General features: G+C 37.1%; 1 protein-coding gene across 1 annotated transcript in view; it reads left to right on the top strand.

Moving 5' to 3' along the window:
* Nucleotides 1-25,178, top strand: part of ADAM9 (ADAM metallopeptidase domain 9) — a 96,394-nt gene extending 71,216 nt beyond the window's left edge. The window contains exons 17-22 of the mRNA XM_005698844.3: nt 6,059-6,139; nt 6,393-6,498; nt 11,957-12,098; nt 13,748-13,835; nt 22,059-22,126; nt 23,695-25,178. Of these exons, the coding sequence (XP_005698901.1) occupies nt 6,059-6,139; nt 6,393-6,498; nt 11,957-12,098; nt 13,748-13,835; nt 22,059-22,126; nt 23,695-23,794 (585 nt within the window). The 3' untranslated portion in view covers nt 23,795-25,178. The remainder of the gene's footprint in view (nt 1-6,058; nt 6,140-6,392; nt 6,499-11,956; nt 12,099-13,747; nt 13,836-22,058; nt 22,127-23,694) is intronic.

Raw genomic sequence — 26,928 nt, 5'->3', positions numbered from 1 at the left:
TTTAGTTATAAAGCTCCTTTTCATTTTTTTGTTATTCCTAGGTATTTTATATTTTGACTGCTATTATGAATAACACAGATTTATTATGTTTTCTAATTTGTTATGTTACATTTTTAATTTGTTTTTATTGGTAAGAAAAGCTATTTTGTTTATATTTTTATTGGCTATTATTGATATTCAGAAAAATATATTCATTTGTATATACTTTGTCACCAGCCATACACTTAGTGTTACATATTATTGTATTAGAATTTTTTAGGTAAGCTGTTATCTGTAAATGATAGAAAGTTTATTTCCTTTCTGATACTTACAATTTGAATTTTTTTCCTGTGTAATTGCAATGGTAAAACTTGCAGGATAATTTTAAATAATAATCATGATAGTGTACTTCATCTTCTCCCTAACTTGACTGGGAATATGTGCAGTCTTTCAGGGTTATATGTGATTTTGACTGTTGACTTGGGATAGATAATGTTTTTCATTTAATGGAGAATCCTTTTAGTTGTAATTAGTAAGAAGAAAAGAACAAATAGTTTTAAAATTTTATAAGTACTTTCCAATAGCTGTTTAAATAATCACTACATATTTTCCTTTGACTTGTTCATGTACTGAGTTACGTTGAAAAATTCCTTGACATTAAATTGTCTTTACAACCCTGGAGCAAACACTGGTAATGTAGATTTATTTCTCAGTCTTTGTGCTCTTGAATATACTTCTATATTTCTGAAGCTGTCCACTTATGCTTTTTTAACTGATGAAAATTTACTCTGTGAATTTTAGTCAATACTCTTAAATTTCACAGAAACTCAGCTAAGTCTGAATTAAATCATAGCAGGAAATTTACTGATTCAAATCACAGAATCAAATACAGAGCTTTGGAACCCCAGAATCTCAGATAATGTTCCTGTGGTTTTTTTTACTGTATCTTTCATCTTTGTTTTCCACTGTTGTCATCCCTCGCCACCTCCCCTGCAGCCAAGCCCCGCTTTATTAAAATACAACTGATACGTAACATTTTGTAAGTTTGAGCTGTACACTGTGATGATTTGATATATATTGTGAAATAATTAGCACAGTAAAGTTAGTTAACACATCTGTCACCTTGCATACATTTTTTTTGGGTGAGAACATTTTAAGATTTACTCTTGCCAACTTTTGAGAATATAATACAGTATTGCTAACTGTAATCACCATGCTGAATATTAGGTCCCCAGAACTTATTCATCTTATAATTGAAAGTTTATACCTTTTGACCGACATCTCTCCATTTCTCCCACTTCCTGGCAACCACCCTTCCATTCTCTGGGTTCAGTTTTTAAAAAAATCCATATATAAGTGAGATCATATGGAATTAATCTTTCTCCATCAGACTTATTTCTCTTAATCTGAATGCTCTGAAGATCCATCCATATTGTTGCAAATGGCAGGACTGGTTGTTCAGGAGTGTGTTGTTTAATTTTCAGTTTTGTGAATTTTCTAGTTTTCCACTAGTTATACTACTGTGGTTGAAAAAGAAACCAGATAGGATTTTGATCTTCTTAAGCCTTGCTTTGTGGCCCAGCATATGGTTTATGACATGGAATGTTCTGTGTGTGCTTAAGAAAAATATATATTCTGCTGCTGTTGTATGACATATTCTGTATATATCTTTTGGTCTGTAGTGTTCTTCAGGTCTGTTTCCTTATTACATTTCTGTATGCATCATCCATCCAATATTGAAACTGAAGTCCCCTATACTGTTATTGTATTGCTGTCTATTTCTCCCTTCAATTCTGTTATTATTTGGATTAAATATTAGATGCTCCAATATAGGGTGCATGTAATTGTTATATACTCTTGATGAACTGACCACTTTATTAGTATATAGTAACCTTCTTTGTCTCTTGTGATTGATTTTGTCTGAAAGTGTATTATATGTGATACAATTGTTGCTACTTCTGTTCTCTTTTGGTTACTATTTGCATGGAATATCTTTTTCCATCTCTACTTTCAACTGGTGCATATGGTTAAAGTTAAAGTGAATCTCTTGTGGGCAACATATTGTTAGATCGTTTTTCTTTTTTTTTAATACATTCAATCTCTTTGTGTCTTTTGTTTTAGGAATTTAGTTCATTTATGTTTAAAGTAGCTATTGATAGGTAAAGACTTATTTAACTGTCATTTTGTTAAATGTTTGTTGCCTGTTTTGTAGTTTTTTTGTTCTTCCCTTTCTGTCTTTTGATATATTTTATTGTAGTGCATGCTTTAATTCTTTTCTCTTTATCTTTTGTGCATCTACTATAAGTTTTTTTTCCTTTTATTGGAACTTTATTAGTTTCCTTTGGTAATGTCATATTTGCTTGATTTTTCCATGTAGCCTTGCATTGGTGTTTGTGTATTTGAAGGGGGTAAACACCTCTTCCAATCTTTACAGAAAGGTTTCAGCTGGTAAAGACCTCCTGTCTGTTTTGTGTGCAGATGGGATTATCTCTGGAATCTTAGTCTACTTGGTTTGGAGCTGGTTTCAAATCTGTCTCTAGATATTCAGGGAACTATGGTTGGTGAACTTTTTATCAGGAACTTGGTAGGGTATGGGTGCTAACTGGTCCCTGGGTATACTGAACTGCGCTTTTCAGGAGGTAGCCCCCAAGACATGGTCTACAGTTGGGTCCTGAAACAGCAGGCCTATTACCAATTGCATGGATGGGTGGAACTCCTATCAGGTACCTAAGAAGGCTACTGTCTGTTCACTAATTGAGTCCCTGGATGGGCAGGACTGGTTTGTGGACTGTGATTGAAATGGACTGGAATGAAATCCTAGGAGCCATTTCACATTTTGCAGCCAAAACTGAAGTCTGTAGATCTGGTTCTTGAGGCATGGATATGCATGTCCCCAGCGAGGTACTTGTATGTGCTGGGCTCCTTCCTGACCATGGCCTGACCAGTTCAGGATCTCATGAAGTACAGACATGACTGTCTCCTCTCTGATATCTATTCATACAAGGGAACTAATCCTATTGCACCAGGGTTTCACCATCATGACATCAACACACCCTAATCACATACCTTCAGATATCACCACACATGGATTAGGGCTTTAGCATAGGTGTTTTGAGGCAAACCCAAACATTGAGTGTAACAGACAGTCACTAGAATAGACTTTAGTTAATAGAGGTAGAAAAATATTCATTCTTGTCTCATGCCTATGTAGCTTTTGCTGTTGAGTTGTGCATTGTGCTCAGTGTGCTAAAGTTTGGTTTACCTCAACACGTGTACAGTTTAGTTGTTTTTGGTTTGAATATAATAGAGAAATAATTGGTCAAGGTTCTCCAGAGAAACAGAACCATTAGGTTGTGTGTGTGTGCACGTATGTGTGTGTGTATAAGGTTTTTTTTAAAAAATAAGGCATTAGCTTACACAATTATGAAAGATAACAATCCCAAGATCTGCAGTGGGCAAGTTGGAGACCCAGAAGACCTGATGGTGTACTTCCTGTTTAAAGGCTAGTGAGTTTGAGTCCTAGAAAGAGTTATGATTCAGTCTGAGTCCAGAGGCAAGGAAAAAAAACAACAACAGTGTTCCAGTTAGAAGGCAGGCAGCTGGAGAAATTCTCTCTTATTTGGAGGAAGGTCAGCCTTTTAATTTTATTCATGCCATTAACTAATTGGACAAGACCAAGATAAGGAGGGTAACTTATTTTACATTTGATCAACTTATGTGTTAATCACTTCTAAAAACGTCCCACAGAAACATCTAGAATAATGTTTGATCCAATATCTAGGCACCCTGTGAGCCAGTCAAGTTGATGCATGAAATTAACATCCCAGGTCCGCATCTTGTTAGCTTGGGGTCCTTATGCATCTCCTTAAATTATACATAATCTTCAGCATGATAACAGTCTTTGAGATAATCTTGAAGACAATAGCATGATCATAATTTTGCATAACATGGTAGAAGTGTGTACAATCATTGTATCTCATGTGTAACCAAAAATGCACTAAATCCTACCTTGAGGAGATTAATTCTTTGGCTACTGTGTACTTTTCTTGATGGCCTGTAACTTAAATCCTGTCATGTAAAGTTAGCAATACTTAAATACTATGATATAAAGGTAATACATTGTATGCTACCTGAGGGACTAAGAGAGAGAAGAAAAAAGTATTTGATACACGGACACACAGCATGTTTATAACAAAATGAGGGAATGGTCATGATAATTACAGTTTTCATTTCTGTAATATAGTTATAGCTGATGTTTCATTTTTTTCTTATTTTTGACTGCACCATGTGGCTTATGGTATCTTAGTTCCCCAAGGGATCGAACCCATGCTTCCTGTAGTGGAAGCACAGTCTTTACCACTGGACCACTAGGAAAGTCCTTATAGCTGGTATTATTTAACTGTCTTCTTCCCTAATTCTTTATTGTCTTTGCTTTCAGCAAGGACTTCAGCTGATTAGGATTTTTTACTTGGCAGGATGCTGTAAAGCCTTTATTCCTAAAGGCTCTGGACTGTTAGTAGTCCTGTTAGGATTGGGTGGTTTAGTTTTCTACCGGTCTTTATAATGGTCATACTAAGAAACACCCTAAGGGATCTCCTATATTCCACACATACTCTTCCTTATTCCATTGTGGAGTAACAGTCCAGTTTTCCCTTGGGAATGGATCAGTCACATCAGCTCACAGTAACTCCCTTCTTTGTCTGTTCGTTTAGAGGCATGAGAAATCTGAAGTGAGTGGGTGGCAGTCTTAACTTCCAGTTCAGTGGAATCACTGAAGTGTTTCCTGATGGAAGCATTCTTCCCTCTAGAATTAAGACTTCTAGATTAACTATAGAGCATAAAGTCGTGGGAGCAGGGAGCAAACATTTTGCTAATGGGTCATGAAGAGAAATAGTGAGTGGTGCCACTCCACTTCCACGCCTTGACTCCTGGACCTCTGTCTTTTACAGGCAGACACATAAAAGTAATCATTACAGTCAGTTAGAATAAGTTATTACAAGTTCAGAGTGAAAATATGAATTGGAAAAAAACCTATAAAAGGTGCTGGATTGCAATTTTCATTTATCCTGTTTGTCTGCCAATTTCTCTCAAAATATAAAGGAACTAATTAGGGAATAGATTCTGAAGTGTGAAGTATATGAGATTGCATCAGTAGATAAAAATTTCAACAAGTTTTGAAAAGTTGAAAGAGGAAAAAAAAAAGTTTGCCAGAGTAGTAGGACCTACAATTCACAGTGCAGACTGATAGAGTGTGAACAAAGAACCTGTATCTTGGCCTGGCAGAACCCTAAACAGATTGGTGATTTGGAAACCATGATTACAGCTGAGAGGGGTGGGGGAAAACATGATATTGAAAATGGACTTACATTTAGTTGACTGATGGAGAAGCTAGTCCTTCTTCTGTCTGTCTGCTTCTCCTGTCTTGTCAACAAAGCAACGAGTTGCCTGTTACCCTAGGAGCAGGTTGGAGATGAGAAGATAAGATTTTTGGTATTAGTTGGTCATCCTCCGAAGAGATGTCTGTCTCCCTGTCCTAACCCTAGTACACTGTTCATCTTCATGCATATATAACTGAACTATAGATTTATTGTTATATAAAGTTGGAGGATTTTGTGAGGAAGCTGAACAGAAAGACTGAAACAGAAAAATGAGAGAAAAAGTAAAAGGCTGCAAGGGTAAAGTAAAGATTTTAAATCCAACTAATTTAAATCTCTAAAGAAAGAAAACATGAATGAATAGTTGTGGCGTTTCAGAGCCTTTTCTATAGTAGTGGGATTATCTCTGTCTGATTTGAAAAAATCCATTTGTGAATATTTTACTTTAGATTTTTACGTGTATATTTGTATAGAAGGATAGATTATAGTTTTGTTTTAGGCCTTTGTGTCATCTTTGTCCTTTTTGATTGTTAGTTCTATGTCAGTTAGTTAATTTCATCAAATATGCAGTATGGGAATTAACTATTCCTTAAAAGTATGAAAGAATTCACCAATGAAATCATCTACACACAGGTCTTTTTTTCCCCTGGCTAGTTTACTAATGTGTTCAAGTTTTCTTTATTCATTACTTCTTTTTCTTTCAGATCTGTAGAAATTTCGCATGTGTAAATGTTTCTGTTCTGAATTATGACTGTGACATTCAGGAAAAGTGTCATGGACATGGGGTAGGTAATAGTCTCTTGGTTTGTTCACGAAAGTAGTGCTTGAATAATGAGAGTTCTCCATGGGGATGCTCAGTGAGATTTCTTAAGGTTTTTAGTTATTGGGGAATTTAGATACCTGATAAATTCTTCATTCTTAAAAAGAATGTCTATGGATTTGCATGAATTTAGTCTTTTCTCTTGGTTTCTATCCTTGCGTTCGTGATTTAGAACATCATTCACAATTAACGAAAGTGGTATTTTGATTGTTTTGAAGGTATGTAATAGCAATAAAAATTGTCACTGTGACAACGGCTGGGCTCCCCCCAACTGTGAGACTAAAGGATACGGAGGAAGCGTGGACAGTGGACCTACGTACAACGGCAAGTAGTATAGAGGAAAATGAGTGTGATCTCTGTGGGTCCATGTCAGAAACTGGGCATCCTTGTACCTTCCCCTCACTTCCCACATCAGTTAATCTGTTTGTGTCTTTATATTTAAAGTGGGTTTCTCTTAGGCAGCATTTAGCTGGGTCTTGGCTTTTTTTTTTTTAACTCGGCCAGTTTCTGCCTTTTAATTGAGTTGCTTTGGCCAATTATATTTTGTTTGATTATTGATATGCTTGGGTTTAAATCTAACATAATGATATTTTTCTATCACAGTCTCCCTTCATATGATATTGTGCCATTTCAGTATGCTTTCATTTCTCTCCTCCTGGCTTTTGTACTGTATTATCATACTATATATGTTTTTAAACCTATAATACATTGTTATCACTTTTGCTTTAAACAGTTGATTATTTTTAAAAGAAATTTAGATACTAGAAAAGATCTTTATGTTTACCCACATAGTTACCATTTCTGGTGCTCTTCTTTTTTTGTGTTAAGTCAGATTTCCATGTGGTATCATTCAGTTTCCACTTGAAGGACTTCTTTCACATTTCTGCCAGTGAAAAATTGACTTTATCTTTCTTATATCTGGAAAGGTCTTCATTTTGCCTTCCTTCTTGAATAATAACTAGGTAAAGAATTCTAAGGTAACAGTTTATACTCCTTTTACTCCTTCAGAGATGTTCCTACATTGTCTTCTGACTTGCATTGTTTTTCCTGAGAAATCTGTCTTTTTTTTGTCTTCTGTTTGTAGTGTGTGTGTGTGTGTGTGTGTGTTTTCTTTTACCCTCTGGTTGCTAATAAGATTTTATCTCTAATTTTTAGTGTTTGATTATGGTGTGCTTGGGGCTTCTTAAACTTTCTGGATTTGTGCTTTTTTCTTTAAATTTGGGAAAAGTGTGGTCATTATTTCTTCAAATATTTTTTCTTTTTTTACTCCATCCCTCAGGGACTCCAGTTATATGTACATCTGGCTACTTGCAGTTCTTTCACTTCTCAGTGTTTTCAGTCAGTCATTTCAGTCACTCAGTCGTGTCCGACTCTTTACGACCCCATGAATCACAGCACACCAGGCCTCCCTGCTGCTGCTAAATCGCTTCAGTCGTGTCCGACTCTGTGTGACCCCATAGATGGCAGCCCACCAAGCTCCCCTGTCCCTGGGATTCTCCAGGCAAGAACACTGGAGTGGGTTTCCATTTCCTTCTCCAATGCATGAAAATGAACAGTGAAAGTGAAGTTGCTCAGTTGTGTCCAATTCTCAGCAACCTGTCCATCACCAACTCCCGGAGTTCACCCAAACTCTTGTTCATCGAGTCGGTGATGCCGTCCAGCCATCTCATCCTCTGTCATCCCCTTCTTCTCCTGCCCCCAATCCCTCCCAGCATCAGACTCTTTTCCAATGAGTCACCTCTTCACATGAGGTGGCCAAAGTACTGGAGTTTCAGCTTTAGCATCATTCCTTCCAAAGAACACCCAGGGCTGATGTCCTTTAGAATGGACTGGTTGGATCTCCTTTCAGTCCAAGGGACTCTCAAGAGTCTTCTCCAACAACACAGTTCAAAAGCATCAATTCTTTGGCGTTCAGCTTTCGTGACAGTCCAACTCTCACAACCATACATGACCACTGGAAAAACCATAGCCTTGACTAGATGGACCTTTGTTGGCACTTGATTAAAAAAAAAATTCGTTATTCTTTGTGTTTAATTTTGGATAGTTTCTATTATTTTTCTTCAAGTTTACTCTTCTGTGATGTCTGATCTGCTATTAAATCCATCCAGTGTATTCTTTATCTTTGATGTTGAAGTTTTTATCTCTGTAAGTTCTATTTCTCCGTCCCCTTTCTTTTCCTTGCTCTCTTTCTTTCTTTCCCTTCCTTTTTTCTTTTCTCCCTCACCCTCCCTTCCTCCCTTTCTTCTTTTCTTCCTTTTTCGTCTCTACGTAGCATGTTCAATCTTTACACTAGCTTCTTGAACATGTAGAATACAGTTATAGTAATATCTAATGTCTTTGTCTACTAATTCTGTCACCTGTATCATTTGTTAGTTTTTATGAATTAATCTCCTGATTTGGGTCATATTTTTTCTGCTTCTTTGTATGTCTTGTATCTTTTTTACTGAATTCCTAAAACTGTGAATTTTGCCTGTTGGATATTAGGTATTTTTGGATTTCTGCTGATGAGCTTTGGATGTAAGCCTAAGTGGGCTTAATTTACCTGGATGTAGTACGGTTCTTTAGAACCTTTTTTAAAGCTCTGTTGGGGAGGACCTGAGCAGCATTTAGCCTCGGATTGATTTTACCCCATTACTGAGGCAAACCCTTTTCTGTTTATTCTATTCAATGCAGTTAACTATGGAGTTTTCCACTAAAAGTGGTAGGAAAAGGCATTCTTTCTAGTTCTGTGTGAGTTGTGTGTGGGGTTTGTTCCCACTAATCCTTTCAGGTGATTCTGTCTCTGGCTTCAGGTGATTTCCTTACATGCATGCATTGATCAGTTTTCAACTGAGTATCTGAGGGGAACCCTCTGCAGATCTTTCAAGTTTTGTCTGTGCAGCTTTCTCCCTTCTGGTACTTTGCTTGTGAACTCTAGTTATCTTGACTTCTTCCTCAACCAGAATCTATTCCTCACCTCAAGGAAACCACTGGAGTTCGCTTAGGTTCCCACATCCCTCATCACAATCTGTTAACTTTCCCTAGGCAGCAAACTGGGGCAATTGTAGAGCTCCCCTTGTAAAGCTCTAAGGGATCACTGCTCTTCATTGCCATATGTCCAATGTTGTGAAAACCATTGCTTTAAGTATTTTGTCTGGTTTTCTGGTTGCTATAGCTAGCAGGATAAATCTGGCCCCTGTTACCCCGTTTTGGCTAGAAGTGGAACTCAGAACTATACATTTTAATTCATTGATGGATTGTGTCATAACTTGACTTAGCTGTTATCTAATTATTTGACATTAGCTTGTCTCTATGTTCTTGATATACACTGATGACATTGTAGTGTACATCTTAATACTCAAACATTTTTCCCATCTGAAGCATAAATTGCCATAATGAGATTATTAGATTGAAGGGTATAATCCTTTGTATGGTTCTTGATAAAAATTCCAAATGAGCTTGTGTAATGCCACTGACAGTATGAAGGTGCCAATTTTAATATAACCTGGCCAGTGTTGCTTTAAATTTTGGCCTTTTCTTATTAGGTATAAAATGATATATCAAATTGGCTTTAAGTTTTCATATTTTTATTTTTAATTGTGTTGAGTATTTTGTGTAGTTTCATATAACTTTTAAAACAAAGTTTTGGTACTTTTACAAATTTAAATTTAGGGTTATTTCATAGTTTACCACTTATGTTCATATTTGCTATATTCTTTCACTGAGGAACATGAAGCAGACAAAATTAATGTTAACTAATGAATTTTTAAAATTATAAGACTTAAAGTCCATAAGCCACAAAAAAATAAGATTGATAAATTTAGCTACCTTGGAATAATAAAATTATGCATGGAGAAAAGGATTGTACCATAAGACATGACAAAATGGGAAAAATATTGCCAATTTATCATAGACAAAACTTTTCTCCCTAATAGATAAAGGACTTTTAGAAACTGAGAAGAAAAAGAAATACAGTATTTTCTTAAACATGAAAAGTTGCTCAAGTCATGGTACAAAAAGAGAAATCCAAATTAAAATCATATAAGATATAAATTTTCACCTGCCAGTTTGGCAAAAATGCAGTAGTTTGACTCTATGGGTGAGATTGTGAGGAATTCTTGTACATTGCTGGCTAGCATGCTAACTTTTTAAGAAAATTTATTTTATTGAAATATAGTTGATTTATAATGTTGTGTTGATTTCTGCTATACAACAAAGTGATTCACTTATACATATATAAATATATGCATTCTCTTTATGTTCTTTTCCATTGTGATTTATCACAGGATATTGAATATAGTTTCCTGTGTTAAAGAGTCAGTTCAGTTCAGTCGCTCAGTTGTGTCCGACTTGTTGTAACCCCATGGTCTGCAGCATGCCAGGCTTCCCTGTCCATCACCAGCTCCTGGAGCTTGCTCAAACTCATGGCTGTTGAGTTGGTGATGCCACCCAACCATCTCATCCTCTGTCACCCCCTTCTCCTCCTACCTCAGTCTTTGCCAGCATCAGGGTCTTTTCTAATTGTCAGCTCTTTGCATCAGGTGGCCAAAGTATTGGTGTTATATAGAAGGACCTTGTTTATTCAGTGTATATATAATAGTTGGCATCTGCTAATCCCAAACTCCCAATCCATTCCTCCCCCTCCTCCTATCCCTCTTGGCAACCAGAAGTGTGTTCTCTGTGTCTGTGAGTGAGTCTGTTTCTGTTTTGTAGATAAGTTCATTTCTGTTATATTTTAGTTTCCATGTATAAGTGATACCATATGGTATTTGACTTTCTCTTTCTGACTGACTTCAGTTAGTATGATAATCTCTACGTCCATCCAGGTTGCTGCAAATGGCATTATTTCATTCTGTTTTATAGCTAAGTTGTATTCCATGGTATTTAAGTACCACATCTTACTTATCCATTCATCTGTCAGTGAACATTTAGGTTGTTTCCATGTCTTGGCTATTGTGAATAAAGCTGTCAAGAATATAGGGGTGCATGTACCTTTTTGAATTATAGTTTTGTTTGGATATATGGCATGCTAACTTGTAACTACCACTGTGGTAGACAAGTTGATGATGCCTTTAAAAAACAACAAGTACATTTACCCTCTGATACGTCAGTTCTGCTTTTGGGAAATTATTCTATAGGTACATCTATGTGATATGACATGTATACAAGGCTATTCATTGTAATATGTTTTTGTAATAGCGAAGATTGGAAAAATGAAAGTATTAGTGGGTACTCACTGACTGAATAAACTATAGGGCATCCTTGCAATGGAGTTTTGTATAGCTAAACAGAAAAAGAGGTGGTGCTCTGTGTATGGTTTGGGAAGATATGTAGTATGGCTAAGTGAAAAAATAACATTTATGCCATGCTACCTTTTGTGTAAGAAAGGTTCACAATAAAACATATTTTGTTCTTGCTTAACTTTGCATGAAGAAACAGTGTAAGATTACAGAAGAAATTAATAAAAGTGGTTACCTTTAGGATGGAGAAGGAAATGGCAACCCACTCCAGTACTCTTGGAGAATCCCATGGAGGGAGGAGCCTGATAGGCTACTAGTCCATGGGGTCACAAAGAGTTGGACACGGCTGAGTGACTTCACTTTCACTTTACCTTTAGGAAGGCAGAAATGAAGTGGGTGAGCAGGAGGAGTCAATAAGACTTCTCAGTGTTTTTCAGTTGATATCAGTGTGACTTTTGAACAATGTGAAAATGAATGTAAAATATATCATCATTTAGTATGTTTTAGTTAATACAAGTTAACTTCTAATTTAATTATCATTAATATAAACTCCTTCTCTCTAGAAAACAATGCTGCACTGAGGGACGGACTCCTGGTATTCTTCTTCCTAATTGTTCCTCTTATTGTATTGGCTGTTTTTGTCTTCATTAAGAGAAACCAGCTACGGAGAAGCTACTGCAGAAGGAAGAGATCACAGACAAATGAGTACTTAGATTATTTTTTTTAATTCTTACTAAGTAATTTAATTATGTATGATGATAATCATATCATAGAAGATAGTTTAAAACTAGCATTCTAGTTTGTGTCTCTATTCTTTTGACATGATGAGCAGGAATTAAAGGGTAAGTGGTGACTCAGCCATCTCTTATAATGGTGAGGGAAAAGGGTTATGATGACACCAACCTGTATACTACTGAAAATGGCCCTAGGCTTCATTTTACTTGACTTTCATTTCTGATAGTGGGGTAAGTAGAATTTGGGGCTACAACTTCTGATTTGCATGCCATTAAAATTTTTTCTTCCTTGTCTATTTCCAGTATCAATTCTCCTAGAAGTATTCTTCAAGTCTGTTTTGAAAACAGATTTCATGTATCATCAGCTTTTAAGAAATAATCTTTGATGAAAGAAAGGGTTGTCATAATTCAGACACCTGACATTTCTAGTCTACATGTTGGACTCTTGTGTTGCTCTCTCTCAACAATCATTTCTAATACGTTGGCATTGGAATGTAGCATGTGTTAGCATGGACCTTGCAGTCAGACCTAAGTTCAAGTTCTAGCAAAGCTATCATTTGCTAGAATTATGAACAGAAATAATAAGTATCTGAGCCTTGGTTTACATCCTCTACAATGAGAATAATAATATTACCTATCTCTGGAGGGCTTCATGTGAGGATTAAATAAGGAAATATTAACAAATAAAATCCATAGCACAATGCAGTTACTTAATAGCTAGTTTTTATTATGGTAATGGTTCCAAAATGATCATATCTTGCCTGGAATGCTCACCTTTACTTCATTGCCCTATTTCTCACTTACCTCACTTAAAAACTGCATAATATTTTCCTAGAGAATCCTCATGTTACCTTTATTTTTTTAATGTGTTCTAAAACAGATATAGATTTCTTTTTGTTTTTAAAATATAGTTTATTGAGACATATGCCTGTACCCCCTTTTTTTTGACCACACTGAGTGGTTTGGCAGGATCTTGATTCTCTAAGCAGGGATTGAACCTGGGTCCCTGGCAATGAAAGCACCAAGTCCTAACCACTGGATTGCCAGGGACTTCCCTAGATTTACCTTTCTATCTTTTTTTCTCTTAACTTTCTTTCACGCTTCACTGACCAATCCATGTAGATAATTCCCCAGTCTGCATCTCTGAAATTTTAGTTTCATAGCAATAGCTGTCTCCTGTACATCGCTTACTTGCTATCCTTTTGGCAATGTCTAACTCTTAGCTGACATCTTTCCAGCCAGCTTGTTTTGCTTCTTTTGGACTTCCTGATATTCAGAGTGACTACTTTAGACCTAAGAATATTATTTTAGTAGTCTCTGATTTCAGGAAGACTTGAGGAGTTTGAGAACACTGGCCTGATTGTCTAAATTATTTCTTAGTATTTCAGTTTATTTAATTGTAAAATGAGATTAAGAAAACTTTCTAGTACTCTGAGGATTAAAACTGGATGAGAACTATTAAAAATGCCATATGAATTTTAGCTGTCATCATGATCATATCCACCGCCACTACCAGTATCATTCTTCTGTATTTGGAAAAATACAAGTCTGTATATTAATGCTATGTCATGTAGAAATGTCTTAATCTTAATTTAGCTCAAAAGTATTTGTATCTTTCAGATCAGGTGGCAAAAATCAAGCAAAAGATTCTAGACAGCCAGCGAGTGTTCCTGGACCTGCTTCTTCAGTTACTCCTCCCAGAAACGTTGTAAGTTTAAATGAAAAATTCTTTTCCTTTATTATACTATGGTACCACACTTTTAGGGCTTCCCTGGTAGCTCAGCTGGTAAAAAAACTGCCTGCAATGTGGGAGACCTGGGTTTAGTCCCTGGGTTGGGAAGATCCCTTGAGGAGGGCATGGCAACCCACTCCAGTATTCTTGCCTGGAGAATCTCCATGGATAGAGGAGCCTGGCAGGCTACATTCCATGGGGTTGCAAAGAGTTGGACATGACTGAGCAACTGAGTGCAGCACATTACATTTTTAAAGCTTAAAAAATTATTACATAATATACCAGGTGGTGCAGTGGTCAAGAATCTGCCTGCCAGTGCAGGAGACACAGCAGAGTTGGGTTTGATCCCTGGGTCAGGAAGATCTCCTGGAGTAGGAGATGGCAGCCCACTCAGTATTCTTGCCTGGAGAGCCTGGAGGGTTACAGTTCATGGGATTGCAAGGAGTTGGACACAACTGAGCGACTGAACATGCACACATAGGAATAAACATAGATATTTTCCAAAGAGTTTAGGAGTGTGGTCTGCAGATGGCCTCTGGGTTAGTTAATGGAATAGCACTAGGGTCCCTGGCTTAGAGGAGATGGGAGGAAAACATTGTCTCAAGACACTGAGAATGTCTTGCCTTGAAACCAAGCCTAGAAAATATCCTGGGTTTTATGCTGTCACTCTTTTTCCCTATGTCTGCTATCTTTCTGTTTTTAATACCTGGCTTCCCCAGGGCATCTAACTAAAAATCTGGTGCTGAGCTCCTGGAGTAATAGGTATAGTTGTTTCAGCAAGGGGACCAGCAATCACTGTCCTTTGGAGTATATTAGGGAGTACTGGGATAGTAATACACTTTTTCTAATATGCATATATCCCTAGGAAATAACAAAATGTTGCTTTATCTGCTTTTATTTATTTATTTATTTTGTGTGTTAATGTCTTCTTTCTATTTTTATTATTATTTATTTATTTATTTTTACTTTACAATATTGTATTGGTTTTGCCATACATCAACATGAATCTACTGCAGGTGTACACGTGTTCCCAATCCTGAACCCCCCTCCCACCTCCCTCCCCATACCATCTCTCTGGTTCATCGCAGTGCACCAGCCCCAAGCATCCTATATCCTGCATCGAACCTGGACTGGCGATTCGTTTCTTATGTTATACATGTTTCAGTGCCATTCTCCCAAATCATCCCACCCTCTCCCTCTCCCACAGAGTCCAAAAGACTGTTCCATACATCTATGTCTCTTTTGCTGTCTCACAAACTGGGTTATCATTACTATCTTTCTAAATTCCGTATATATGCGTTAGTATACCGTATACACAATGGAGTATTACTCAGCCATTAAAAAGGATACATTTGAATCAGTTCTAATGAGGTAGATTGCCGGGGTCCAGCCCCGGTGGATCCAGGGAATTCGAAGCGGGGATGGCGTTGGCGAGGAAAACTTATTTATTTATTAATATAAGATTAGATTAGGAAGAAATAGTGTAGTAGGAAAATTAAGTGGAGAAAGAGGCTGAACAACTTGGTTTACATGGGAAGCCAATAAAGTTCCACACAAGGAGCTTGCACCATCTACGTTAGGCCACTGGTGTCCTTAGGCCACTGGTGTCCTCTTGAATATTGGGGGGTGCCCCGCCTTGGGCTCCCCCTTGCGTGGATCTTAAAAGCCGGGGCAAGTAAGTAGACATGGTGAGCCTCCACACCCCAGATGGGAATTCAGCCTGAAATTAGAGTAAAGAGGAGACATGGGGGAAACCAGTCCAGAGACTGGCCCTGTCCTCTATTGTTCAGAAGGCCTTTTATACTTTTGATAAAACATGGAGATCAATGGGTAACACAAAGTTATGCAGTGTTAGCAGTCCAGACTCTTATCAAAACCAGGCTTTTCTCTCTGCATACCTAATTGTATACACAAGTCTTAGGTAATTTACATCATCTTCCTGCCAAAAGGGCCAATTAACATTTTATAGCCTTTTTTCTGATAAGAGTTTGTCAACCAGAAGACTTATTTGTGTTGATCTTCCCAAAGTCTGGTACCCTTCTCAGAAAGCACTAAATAAAGTTACATTCTTACATAGCAAGGACGCAAGAGGAGTGCAGTGATATATAACAAAGAGAAAAGTAATTAACTCAAAAGTCTAGTGTTGCTAACATCAAAACTATTATATATCTTTTTCCATATCCAGTTTACATTGATTAACATCCTCCCAGGTGCCTAAAAGATAAAGAATATGGAGGCCTGGCAGCAATCATTGAGTCAACAGTGAAAATCCTCTACCAATATGATTTTTAACTCTTTAGAAAAGGCTCTGATGCTTTAAGCTTTGTGCCTCTTGCAGTTGGGGGGCTGTAAGTAATTCATAAGCTGTAAGAGGTCCGGGGAACCTGTTAGGCAAGCTAGAGAGCTATCAGAGGGGGTTTGAGCTGAAACATCCCTTTCAAATGCAGAAGACTAAAGCCCTGATTTGACTTTTTCCAGAAAATATCAGAAGGGTGGAAAAGCAGGCAGATTCTTATTTTTTCGGGGGGGTGGATGCTCAGGAAATTCCAGGGGGAAAACCTGAGGTCTGATTAGCCTTGCCATCAGAGCTCTGCTGCATGACCTTGTCAAGGGTGCAATTCCTCACGCTGGCTCCCAGCATCAGATGAAACTGGAGCTGATTATACAGAGTGAAGTAAGCCAGAAAGAAAAACGCCAATACAGTATACTAATGCTTGATCTGCTTTTAAACGTTGTATAATGTTTTGTTTGCTGTCTTACACATGTATCTGCATCATGCTTTTTCCCCATAACATTGCTTTGTGGTTTATCTCTATCAATAGATGTAGCTCTAATGCATTCATTTTCACTGTTGATATTATATTACATAAATTCCACACAGTTTAAAAATCCATTTTTCTTTTACCAGTTTCCAATTGTTCATTATTACAAATAAAGCTGAGATGAACATTCTATATGTTACTCATGCATGTGTGTGAGTTCTAGGGTGGTACTACTACAGTGGTTACTATCCACATGTGGCTATTTAAATTTTATGTTATATTAAATAAAGTTAAGAATTCTATTCCCCACTGACATTTTAGATGCTCAATAGATCACCTGTGACTACTATTGTAGGGGCACCATAGGCATAGAATGTTTCCATCATTACAGAAAATTCTATTAGAGAACTCTGATATAGGAATATACCAAAGTTAAATTGCTGGGTTGAAAGATATTTGAATGTTTACTTGAAAATGTCAAATTGTTTTCCAAAAGGATTATGCCATTGGGTGATTGCATTGTCAGTGGTGTATGAGCATTCCTGTCAAAGTAAATTTTGGCAGCATTTGGTACTGTCAAACTTTTAAAGTCTTTCCAATTACAAGGAGGTTAAATGATTAGATATGCTTCTAAAATGGAAGGATATGTATGAAATCTCTCTGTTCTTCTCCCTTTCCTTTTATAAAAAAGAAACAAATTGTTAAGCCCTTTTCCCTTAACCATAAGTCTCGGGGATTTTTCCATATTTCTGCATATATAGGATGATCACACAGTCCCTGTATACAAGTTAGAAATTATGTAATATATAATTTTTTGTCTTTGACATTTTTTTTTCATTTTCAATTGTGGTAAAATATACATGCTATAAAAGTTGCCATTTTGACCATTTTTAAATATACAATTCAGTGGCATTAATTACATTCACAGTGTTGTATAATCATCACTGCTATTTCTAAAACTTTTTCTTTACCCCAGACAGAAACTCTGAACCCGTGAAGCAGTAATTTCCCATCCCTGGTGACTCTGGTGTTCTACTTTTTAAAAACTGAGATAAAATAGACACATCACAGGCTTTCTTTGTAGATCAGCTGATAAAGAATCTGCCTGCAATGTGGGAGACCTGGGTTTGATCCTTGGGATGGGAAGATCCCCTGGAGAAGGGAAAGGCTGCTGCTGCTGCTGCTGCTGCTGCGTCGCTTCAGTTGTGTCCAACTCTGTGCATCCCCTACCCACTCTAATATTCTGGCCTGGAGAATTCCATGGACTGTATAGTCCAGGGGGTTGCAAAGGGCTGAGCACAACTGAGTGCCTTTCACTTTTACTTTCAGACATATCACATTATATAAGTTTCAGGTGTACAACGTGGTTCAATATTTGTATACAGTATGAAATGAGCACCACAGTAAGTCTCATTAACATCCACTGTTGTACATAGTTACACATTTTTTTTCCTTGTGATGAGAACTTTTAAGATTTACACGCTTAGCAGTTTTCAAATATGCAATGAAGTATTATTACCAAAGGCACCATGCTGTACCTTACATCCCTATGATTTATTTTACAACTGGAAATTATTATCTTTTAACCACCTTCATCTGTTTTTATCCATTTGCCTCTCTGCCCTCTGTGAGTCTCCAATCTGTTCTCTGTATCTAACCATTTGGTGTTTTTTTGTTTATTTTTAGATTCCACATATAAGTGAGATCATACGATATTTGTCCTCTTTCTGACTCATTTCACTTAGCCTGAATGCCTGTAGTCCATCCATGTTGTCACAAATGGCAAGATATCGTTTTGTTTGTTGGTTGAATAATATTCGTATATATGTACGTGTGTTTGCCACAGATGGACCCTTCAGTTCAGTTCAGTTCAGTTGCTCAGTCGTGTCTGACTCTTTGCGACCCCATGAATCGCAGCACGCCAGGCCTCCCTGTCCATCACCAACTCCCGGAGTTCACTCTGACTCACGTCCATTGAGTCAGTGATGCCATCCAGCCATCTCATCCTCTGTCGTCCCCTTCTCCTCCTGCCCCCAATCCCTCCCAGCATCAGAGTCTTTTTCAATGAGTCAACTCTTCACATGAGGTGGCCAAAGTACTGGAGCTTCAGCTTTAGCATCATTCCTTCCAAAGAAATCCCAGGGCTGATCTCCTTCAGAATGGACTGGTTGGATCTCCTTGCAGTCCAGGGGGCTCTCAAGAGTCTTCTCCAACACCACAGTTCAAAAGCATCAATTCTTCAGCGCTCAGCCTCCTTCACCGTCCAACTCTCACATCCGTACATGACCACTGGAAAAACCATGACTAGATGGACCTTAGTCTGCAAAGTAATGTCTCTGCTTTTGAATATGCTATCTAGGTTGATCATAGTTTTTCTTCCAAGGAGTAAGTGTCTTTAAAGTTCATGGCTGCAGTCACCATCTGCAGTGATTTTGGAGCCCCCCAAAATAAAGTCTGACACTGTTTCTACTGTTTCCCCATCTATTTCCCATGAAGTGATGGGACCGGATGTCATGATCTTCATTTTCTGAATGTTGAGCTTTAAGCCAACTTTTTCACTCTCCACTTTCACTTTCATCAAGAGGCTTTTTAGTTCTTCTTCACTTTCTGCCATAAGGGTGGTGTCATCTGCATATCTGAGGTTATTGATATTTCTCCCGGCAATCTTGATTCCAGCTTGTGTTTCTTCCAGTCCAGCTTTTCTCATGATGTACTCTGCATAGAAGTTAAATAAGCAAGGTGACAATATACAGCCTTGACATGCTCCTTTTCCTATTTGGAACCAGTCTGTTGTTCCATGTCCAGTTCTAACTGTTGCTTCCTGACCTGCATACAGATTTCTCAAGAGGCAGGTTCAGGTGGTCTGATATTCCCATCTCTTTCAGAATCTTCCACAGTTGATTGTGATCCACACAGTCAAAGGCTTTGGCTTAGTCAATAAAGCAGAAATAGATGTTTTTCTGGAACTCTCTTGCTTTTTCCATGATCCAGCGGATGTTGGCAGTTTGATCTCTGGTTCCTCTGCCTTTTCTAAAACCAGCTTGAACATCAGGAAGTTCACGGTTCACGTATTGCTGAAGGCTGGCTTGGAGAATTTTGAGCGTTACTTTACTAGCATGTGAGAAGAATGCAATTGTGCGATAGTTTGAGCATTCTTTGGCATTGCTTTTCTTTGGAGTTGGAAGGCAAACTGACCTTTTCCAGTCCTGTGGCCACTGCTGAGTTTTCCAAATTTGCTGGCCTATTGAGTGCAGCACTTTCATAGCATCATCTTTCAGAATTTGAAAAAGCTCAACTGGAATTCCATCACCTCCACTAGCTTTGTTCGTAGCGATGCTTTCCAAGGCCCACTTGACTTCAGATTCCAGAATGTCTGGCTCTAGGTGAGTGACCAGACCATCGTGATTATCTGGGTCGTGAAGATCTTTTTTGTACATTTCTTCTGTGTATTCTTGCCACCTCTTCTTAATATCTTCTGCTTCTGTTAGGTCCAGGCCACTTCTGTCCTTTATCGAACCCATCTTTGCATGAAATGTTCCCTTGGTATCTCTAATTTTCTTGAAGAGATCTCTAGTCTTTCCCATTCTGTTCTTTTCCTCTATTTCTTTGCATTGATCACTGAAGAAGGCTTTCTTACCTCTTCTTGCTATTCTCTGGAACTCTGCATTCAGATGCTTATATCTTTCCTTTTCTCCTTTGCTTTTCGCTTCTCTTCTTTTCACAGCTCTTTGTAAGGCCTCCCCAGATAGCCATTTTGCTTTTTTGCATTTCTTTTCCATGGGGATGGTCTTGATCCCTGTCTCCTGTACAGTGTCACAAACCTCATTCCATAGTTCATCAGGCACTCTATCAATCAGATCTAGGCCCTTAAATCTATTTCTCACTTCCACTATATAATCATAAGGGATTTGATTTAGGTCATACCTGAATGGTCTAGCAGTTTTCCCTACTTTCTTCAATTTGAGTCTGAATTTGGTAATAAGGAGTTCATGATCTGAGCCACAGACAGCTCCTGGTCTTGTTTTTGTTGACTGTATAGAGCTTCTCCATCTTTGGCTGCAAAGAATATAATCAATCTGATTTTGGTGTTGACCATCTGGTGAGGTCCATGTGTAGAGTCTTCTCTTGTGTTGTTGGAAGAGGGTGTTTGCTATGACCAGTGCATTTTCTTGGCAAAACTCTATTAGTCTTTGTCCTGCTTCATTCCGTATTCCAAGGCCAGTTTGCCTGTTACTCCAGGTGTTTCTTGACTTCTTACTTTTGCATTCCAGTCCCCTATAATGAAAAGGACATCTTTTTTGGGTGTTAGTTCTAAAAGGTCTTGTAGGTCTTCATAAAACTGTTCAACTTCAGTTTCTTCAGCGTTACTGGTTGGGACATAGACTTGGATAACTGTGATATTGAATGGTTTGCCTTGGAGACGAACAGAGATCATTCTGTCGTTTTTGAGATTGCATCCAAGTACTGCATTTCGGACTCTTTCATTGGCCATGATGGCTACTCCATTTCTTCTGAGGGATTCCTGCCCACAGTAGTAGATATAATGGTCATCTGAGGTAAATTCACCTATTCCAGTCCATTTTAGTTTGCTGATTCCTAGAATGTCGACATTCACTCTTGCTATCTCTTGTTTGACCACTTCCAATTTGCCTTGATCATGGACCTGACAATTCCAGGTTCCTATGCAGTATTGCTCTTTACAGCATCAGACCTTGGTTCTATCACCAGTCACATCCACAGCTGGGTATTGTTTTTGCCTTGGCTTCATCCCTTCATTCTTTCCGGAGTTATTTCTCCAATGATCTCCAGTAGCATATTGGATGGACCCTTAGACTCTTCCATATATTGGCTATCATAATCCATGCTGCAATGAACATGGGGTGCAGATAATTATAGAAGTTAGTGTTCCATTTTCTTTGGATAAATACTCAGAATTACTGGATCATATGGTAGTCATGTTTTTAATATTTTGAGGAACCTCCATACTGTTTTCTGTGGTAGCTGGACCAATTTACATTCATATGAACAGTGCACAAAAGTTCCCTGTTTTCCACATCAGAATCAAGGGTATTGGAAAATTGATGGTATTTACAGTACTAGTTAGGTACTATGTATACGTTTGGCAATACATTTTTAAAAGGTTTTATTTAAAATATATTGACCTAGGAAATATTAATATGTTACCTTTTAACTAATGGAGTTGATCAAGGCCAAGATAATACTTTGTTATTATTGAATTTAAAAACTATAGTTTAAAAGGATTAAATATTCCACACTCAGTAGCAAAGATATGTTGAATAAGCAAAATATTTTAAATGTTAAGATTATGTCATCTATTCATTGATTTTTAAATAGATTATTTTTATGTGGAAAATAACCTATATAGAAAATATATTGATGAGTGCATTGTCGTAATAACTTTTTTTTTTCTTTTTAGCCTATACAAACAAACAGATTTCCAGTACCAACTTATGGAGCCAGGCAGCCTCAGCAGTACCCATCAAGGTCTGAAGTGAATTCACTTAGATTACTTGATCAGGATACAACCAAGGGTTAATGTCACAATAGTTGCCTTGTATTTTAATTTAATTTAGGACACGGTATTTATTGCCAACAGTATAGATAGAGCACAGTTTGCAGAAAAGTTTTTAAGAGGTTTTATTTAAGTTTTGTCATATTAGTGAAGTGTCAGAATGAAATTTTAAAGAGGCCCCAACAAGACACTGAACAGCTGCTGTAGCCTCTGGTATCCATAAGATTCTGAAGCAAGGATCTTTATAATCACCAGCAATGGCAAATCACATAAGTTTGGCCAGACCTCCCATTAGGAACAGCTAGAAAAGCTAGACAATATAAGAAAATATGAAGGCATCAGAAAACTACTAAAGAAATGAAGGATTATTTTTTAAGGTCCAGGAGAGGAAGGTATTCCAGGGATGACCTCAGCTTTGGGGACCATTTTTCTGTCCTAGATTGTGTCTACCTATTCTGCATGGGCGAGGATAGAAAGCTGAGGAGAGTTTTCAACAAACTGGGGCTGAGGGGACAAAACCTGGAGCCCTGCCAGGGAGATGGTACCCTAGCAAATATCCCAGGCTTTGTGTTGGGACCCAGGGGCAAGGGTGACTCAGACCCTCGATTTATTTCCTACAGGTTTGGTTGTTTTCTTTCACTGTTTGCCCCCAATTTAAAATAGCTTAATTGGTAAAAAAATCCTGCAGTGCAGGAGACGCTGGTTTGATTCCTGGGTCACGAAGATCCGCTGGAGAAGGGATGGGCCGCCCATTCCAGTATTCTTGGGCTTCCCTGGTGGCTCAGCTGGTAAAGAATCTGCCTGCAATGCAGGAGACCTGGGTTCGATCCCTGGGTTGGGAAGATCCCCTGGAGAAGGGAAAGGCTACCCACTCCAGGATTCTGGCCTGGAGAATTCTGTGGACTCTATAGTCCATGGGTTGCAAAGAGTCAGATATGACTGAGCAATGTTCACTTTCACTATCTCAATTTAAAAAGCTAGACATACAAGAAAAGAAAATGTGACTAAAACCAAGAAAATGCACTCAGAGGGTATCCAGTTAGTCGAGTTTATTAGGTACAGACTTTAAATAACTATGATGATTGTATCACAGAATTAATAGTCAAGATTGAGAATTTCACACAGAACTAGATGTGCTGAACTTAAAAACCTAAAAAAAGAATCAAATGGAAATTCTAGAACTGAAAAGCACAAGAAAAATGAGGGACTCAATGTATGGGCTTAGCATCAACAAGAAAGGAGAAGATTTTATTATAATATTTTGCATTGCATAAAATACTTCACACCCCTCCCCACCCCCCCCAAAAGTCCTTCAAATTATGATTGAATTGCACACTGAATAGTGTCCTCCAGTATAATCTTTATTATGCAATAAGAATGCACCGAAATCCAAGTGAACATCAGGAGAAGAATATATAAATTGTGAAACAGCTGCTCACCAGGCAAAATTCAGTGATGGTTTTAAGAATGGTGTCATGAATGTAGCTTTATTTCATTCAGTTGAGACATACGATTAACTGTCTTTTTTACCTCTTCACAGGCCACCTCCACCACAGCCCAAAGAATCATTTCAGGGAAATTTAGTTCCAGCTCGTCCTGCTCCTCCGCCTCCACCTCCTTTATATAGTTCCCTCACTTGATTATTTTTTTAGCCTTTCATTTTGCAGACATCTTCAGGGAACTGAGCTAATACTTTTTTTTTTTTCCTGATATTTTCTTGAAAAGCCTTTCTTCCTGCTGCAATTATGAATGAAAACAAAATACCACAAAACAGACTTTATTAATACAGAAAAACAGAACTTGAGTAGTGGGAAATGAGAAATAGAAGAAATGCAGTAAAGCCAGGGAATTTAGGATAACATTTTCATTTCCATTACTGAATACATTTTATTCAGTCATCTGTGAGGTTAATGCACCTGACATGAATTATGTTATTTTGAACATGTTATTATAATGATTCTCAAATTAACTGTATTGTTTCAAGTTTTGTCATTATGTGCTTAAATGTAACTCTGAATTTTGACCTTAGTTGTTATTAGTGTAGTTTCTGGTTGAACATGTAATAATCTAATACCTGTGAAAAGTAATTAGCTGCCAATTAATATGTAATATTTTTAATCTTACACAGACTAATAATCATCATACATTAGAATTTTGTTTATCTCATTCACTTCATGAATAAAGGAATACTCTGTATTCAGAAGAATGCACAAAATACACAAGATATCATAATACTATTTAAAAAGTGCAAAAACACACTATAAGTGTGTATGTGTATACATACACACAGTTGTTATCTTCCATTTTTATGAACATTCTATGGATAAATGCTTCTATGGATTCTGGACAATGGATTCCATGGATCTATCTATGGATAATGAATATTAGCCAAGTTAATTTAAAAATAGAATTTCTATTATGAATCATGTTAAAACATAGCATCCTTTTACAATAGCATCATTTTAAATAAATTATAAACTTTAAGGTACGAAGTATTTAATAGAACTAATCAGATATGCTGTTGATTCATAGCTGTAATAAAAAGCAGGAGCAATTATAATATCTTCAATCAGTTGAGCTATCATAAAACCACTTGAGAATCTCATGAGCACTTTAAGTCCAAAATCTGAAACTTCAAAGATTGCTATTAATATACTTTTGAATGTTTACATTTACTAAGGTGTGCTTGATTATGTCTCTGTTGATTCTAATATTTTTCAAGAAATTAGGCTGCAGAAATAAAGAAAATGTTTTTTTAGATAAGTGCAAGAAAATTAGTGGTATCTGTGAGTTATTGTCTCAGCTGTGATAAAAAGTGAATTTTTACTATGGAAGAAATGGTATGAATGATGAAAATTTAAGCACCTAAAATTTTTTCACAACCTTTCATAATAAAGTTTATTAATAAGTTTATTAACTGAATTTCTTTAGTTTTTTAAAAAATTTTTGGTTTGTGTGTGTGTATATATATATATATACATACAAACATAAGATTTACAATAAATAAAATACTTGAAATTCTGATTTGTGTTGTCCATTAATTTCTTAAATACTCAGCTATTTATTACCTTATTAATTAAAACACAGTTTTAGAAAAAACTACTAATCAAATGTTTACAGATACTGTCTCACTAATTTTCAAGACTTCTGGCAAATTGTGAACAAAGGCTTATTGTTTGAAAAAGCCTTGAAAAACAGATTGGTTTTGAAGAAGACACATATCTTAGTCCTCTGAAGATGGTACATTATTTTAACAATCAGCTATATAATAAAAATTGTAAACAACCCCAAATAGTCTTCAATTTAATCTCTGAATGAATTAATATACAACTAAAAAGTTTTGTGTTTGTCACTGATATAGTTCCACAAATTTTGAAATTGTAATTTATATCACTGAAATTTTACAGTTAGTAAATATTAACTCTGCAATTTAAAACATTCTCAGGATTAAATAATTCCTTGGATCTTTGGATGTTTAGGACCTTTTTTTTCTGGCTACACCACAGGTCAGGTAGGATCTTAGCTCTCTGACCAGGAATCGAACCCATGCCCCCTGCAGTGGAAGCATTCAGTCTTAATTGCAGGACCCTGAGGGAATAAGCTATTCTAAAAGATTATTTGATCAGCCTGAACTTCCTTTGCTCTTATATGCATTTTGACATTTTATATGCTTTTTTTTTCACATAGGTTTGTCCTTGATTTATCTAGGATTGTTATTTTAAAAGTTGTAAAATTTCTTGGTCATAGATGCCACTTCAAAATTTGAAAATAATAAAGGTATTCTTTGCCATCTGCTAAAGATGTTTTAATAATCAAGGATAAATTATATGTAAGTTTGGTGTCACTGTATGGCTATGTTCACAGGCTTACTACATTGTTCAAGATACTACATTTTCTCTTTCTGTCAGACAAATGCCTGGGTTTACTAACTATATAGTTAAGCACAATCCAGGTTTTCTTAAGCATGGATCAGATTTTATAAAAGTCTATAAATGTTTACTGAAACTACTATCTTGCAGGTACCATATTAGATCATGTGATATACAAATTCTGGATGGGACATGCCTTCCATTATAGAGAGAGCTATATACATAAATAATAATATAAAGTCTGCTTTTTAAAAGATTTAAACAGAGAGTAAGGAGGGGAAAACAAATGGGATACTGAAAATTCATTCAAAATATTTAGCACCAATTAACAAGTCAAAGGGAGAAGGCAATGGCACCCCACTCCAGTACTCTTGCCTGGAAAATCCCATGGATGGAGGAGCCTGGTGGGCTGCAGTTCATGGGATCGCGAAGAGTCGGACACAACTGAGTGACTTCACTTTCACTTTTCACTTTCATGCACTGGAGAAGGAAATGGCAACCCACTCCAGTGTTCTTGCTTGGAGACTCCCAGGGATGGGGGAGCCTGGTGGGCTGTGGTCTATGGGGTCGCACAGAGTCGGACACAACTGAAGCGACTTAGCAGCAGCAGCAGCAAGTCAAAGCATTTAGTATAACAGTTCTAATACTGTGAAGCGAGGTAAAACCAGCTTTTGGCTCAACTACACCCAAATACTAAGATCATGGCATCTGGTTCCATCACTTCATGGTAAATAGATGGGGAAACAGTGGAAACAGTGTCAGACTTCATTTTTCTGGGCTCCAAAATCACTGCAGATGGTGATTGCAGCCGTGAAATTAAAAGATGCTTACTCCTTGGAAGCAAAGTTATGACCAACCTAGACAGCATATTCAAAAGCAGAGACAGTACTTTGCCAACAAAGGTC

This window comes from Capra hircus, chromosome 27 (genome assembly GCF_001704415.2).
Source record: "Capra hircus breed San Clemente chromosome 27, ASM170441v1, whole genome shotgun sequence".
Lineage (NCBI taxonomy): Eukaryota > Metazoa > Chordata > Mammalia > Artiodactyla > Bovidae > Capra > Capra hircus.
This window is presented reverse-complemented; position numbering and strand designations above follow the sequence as displayed.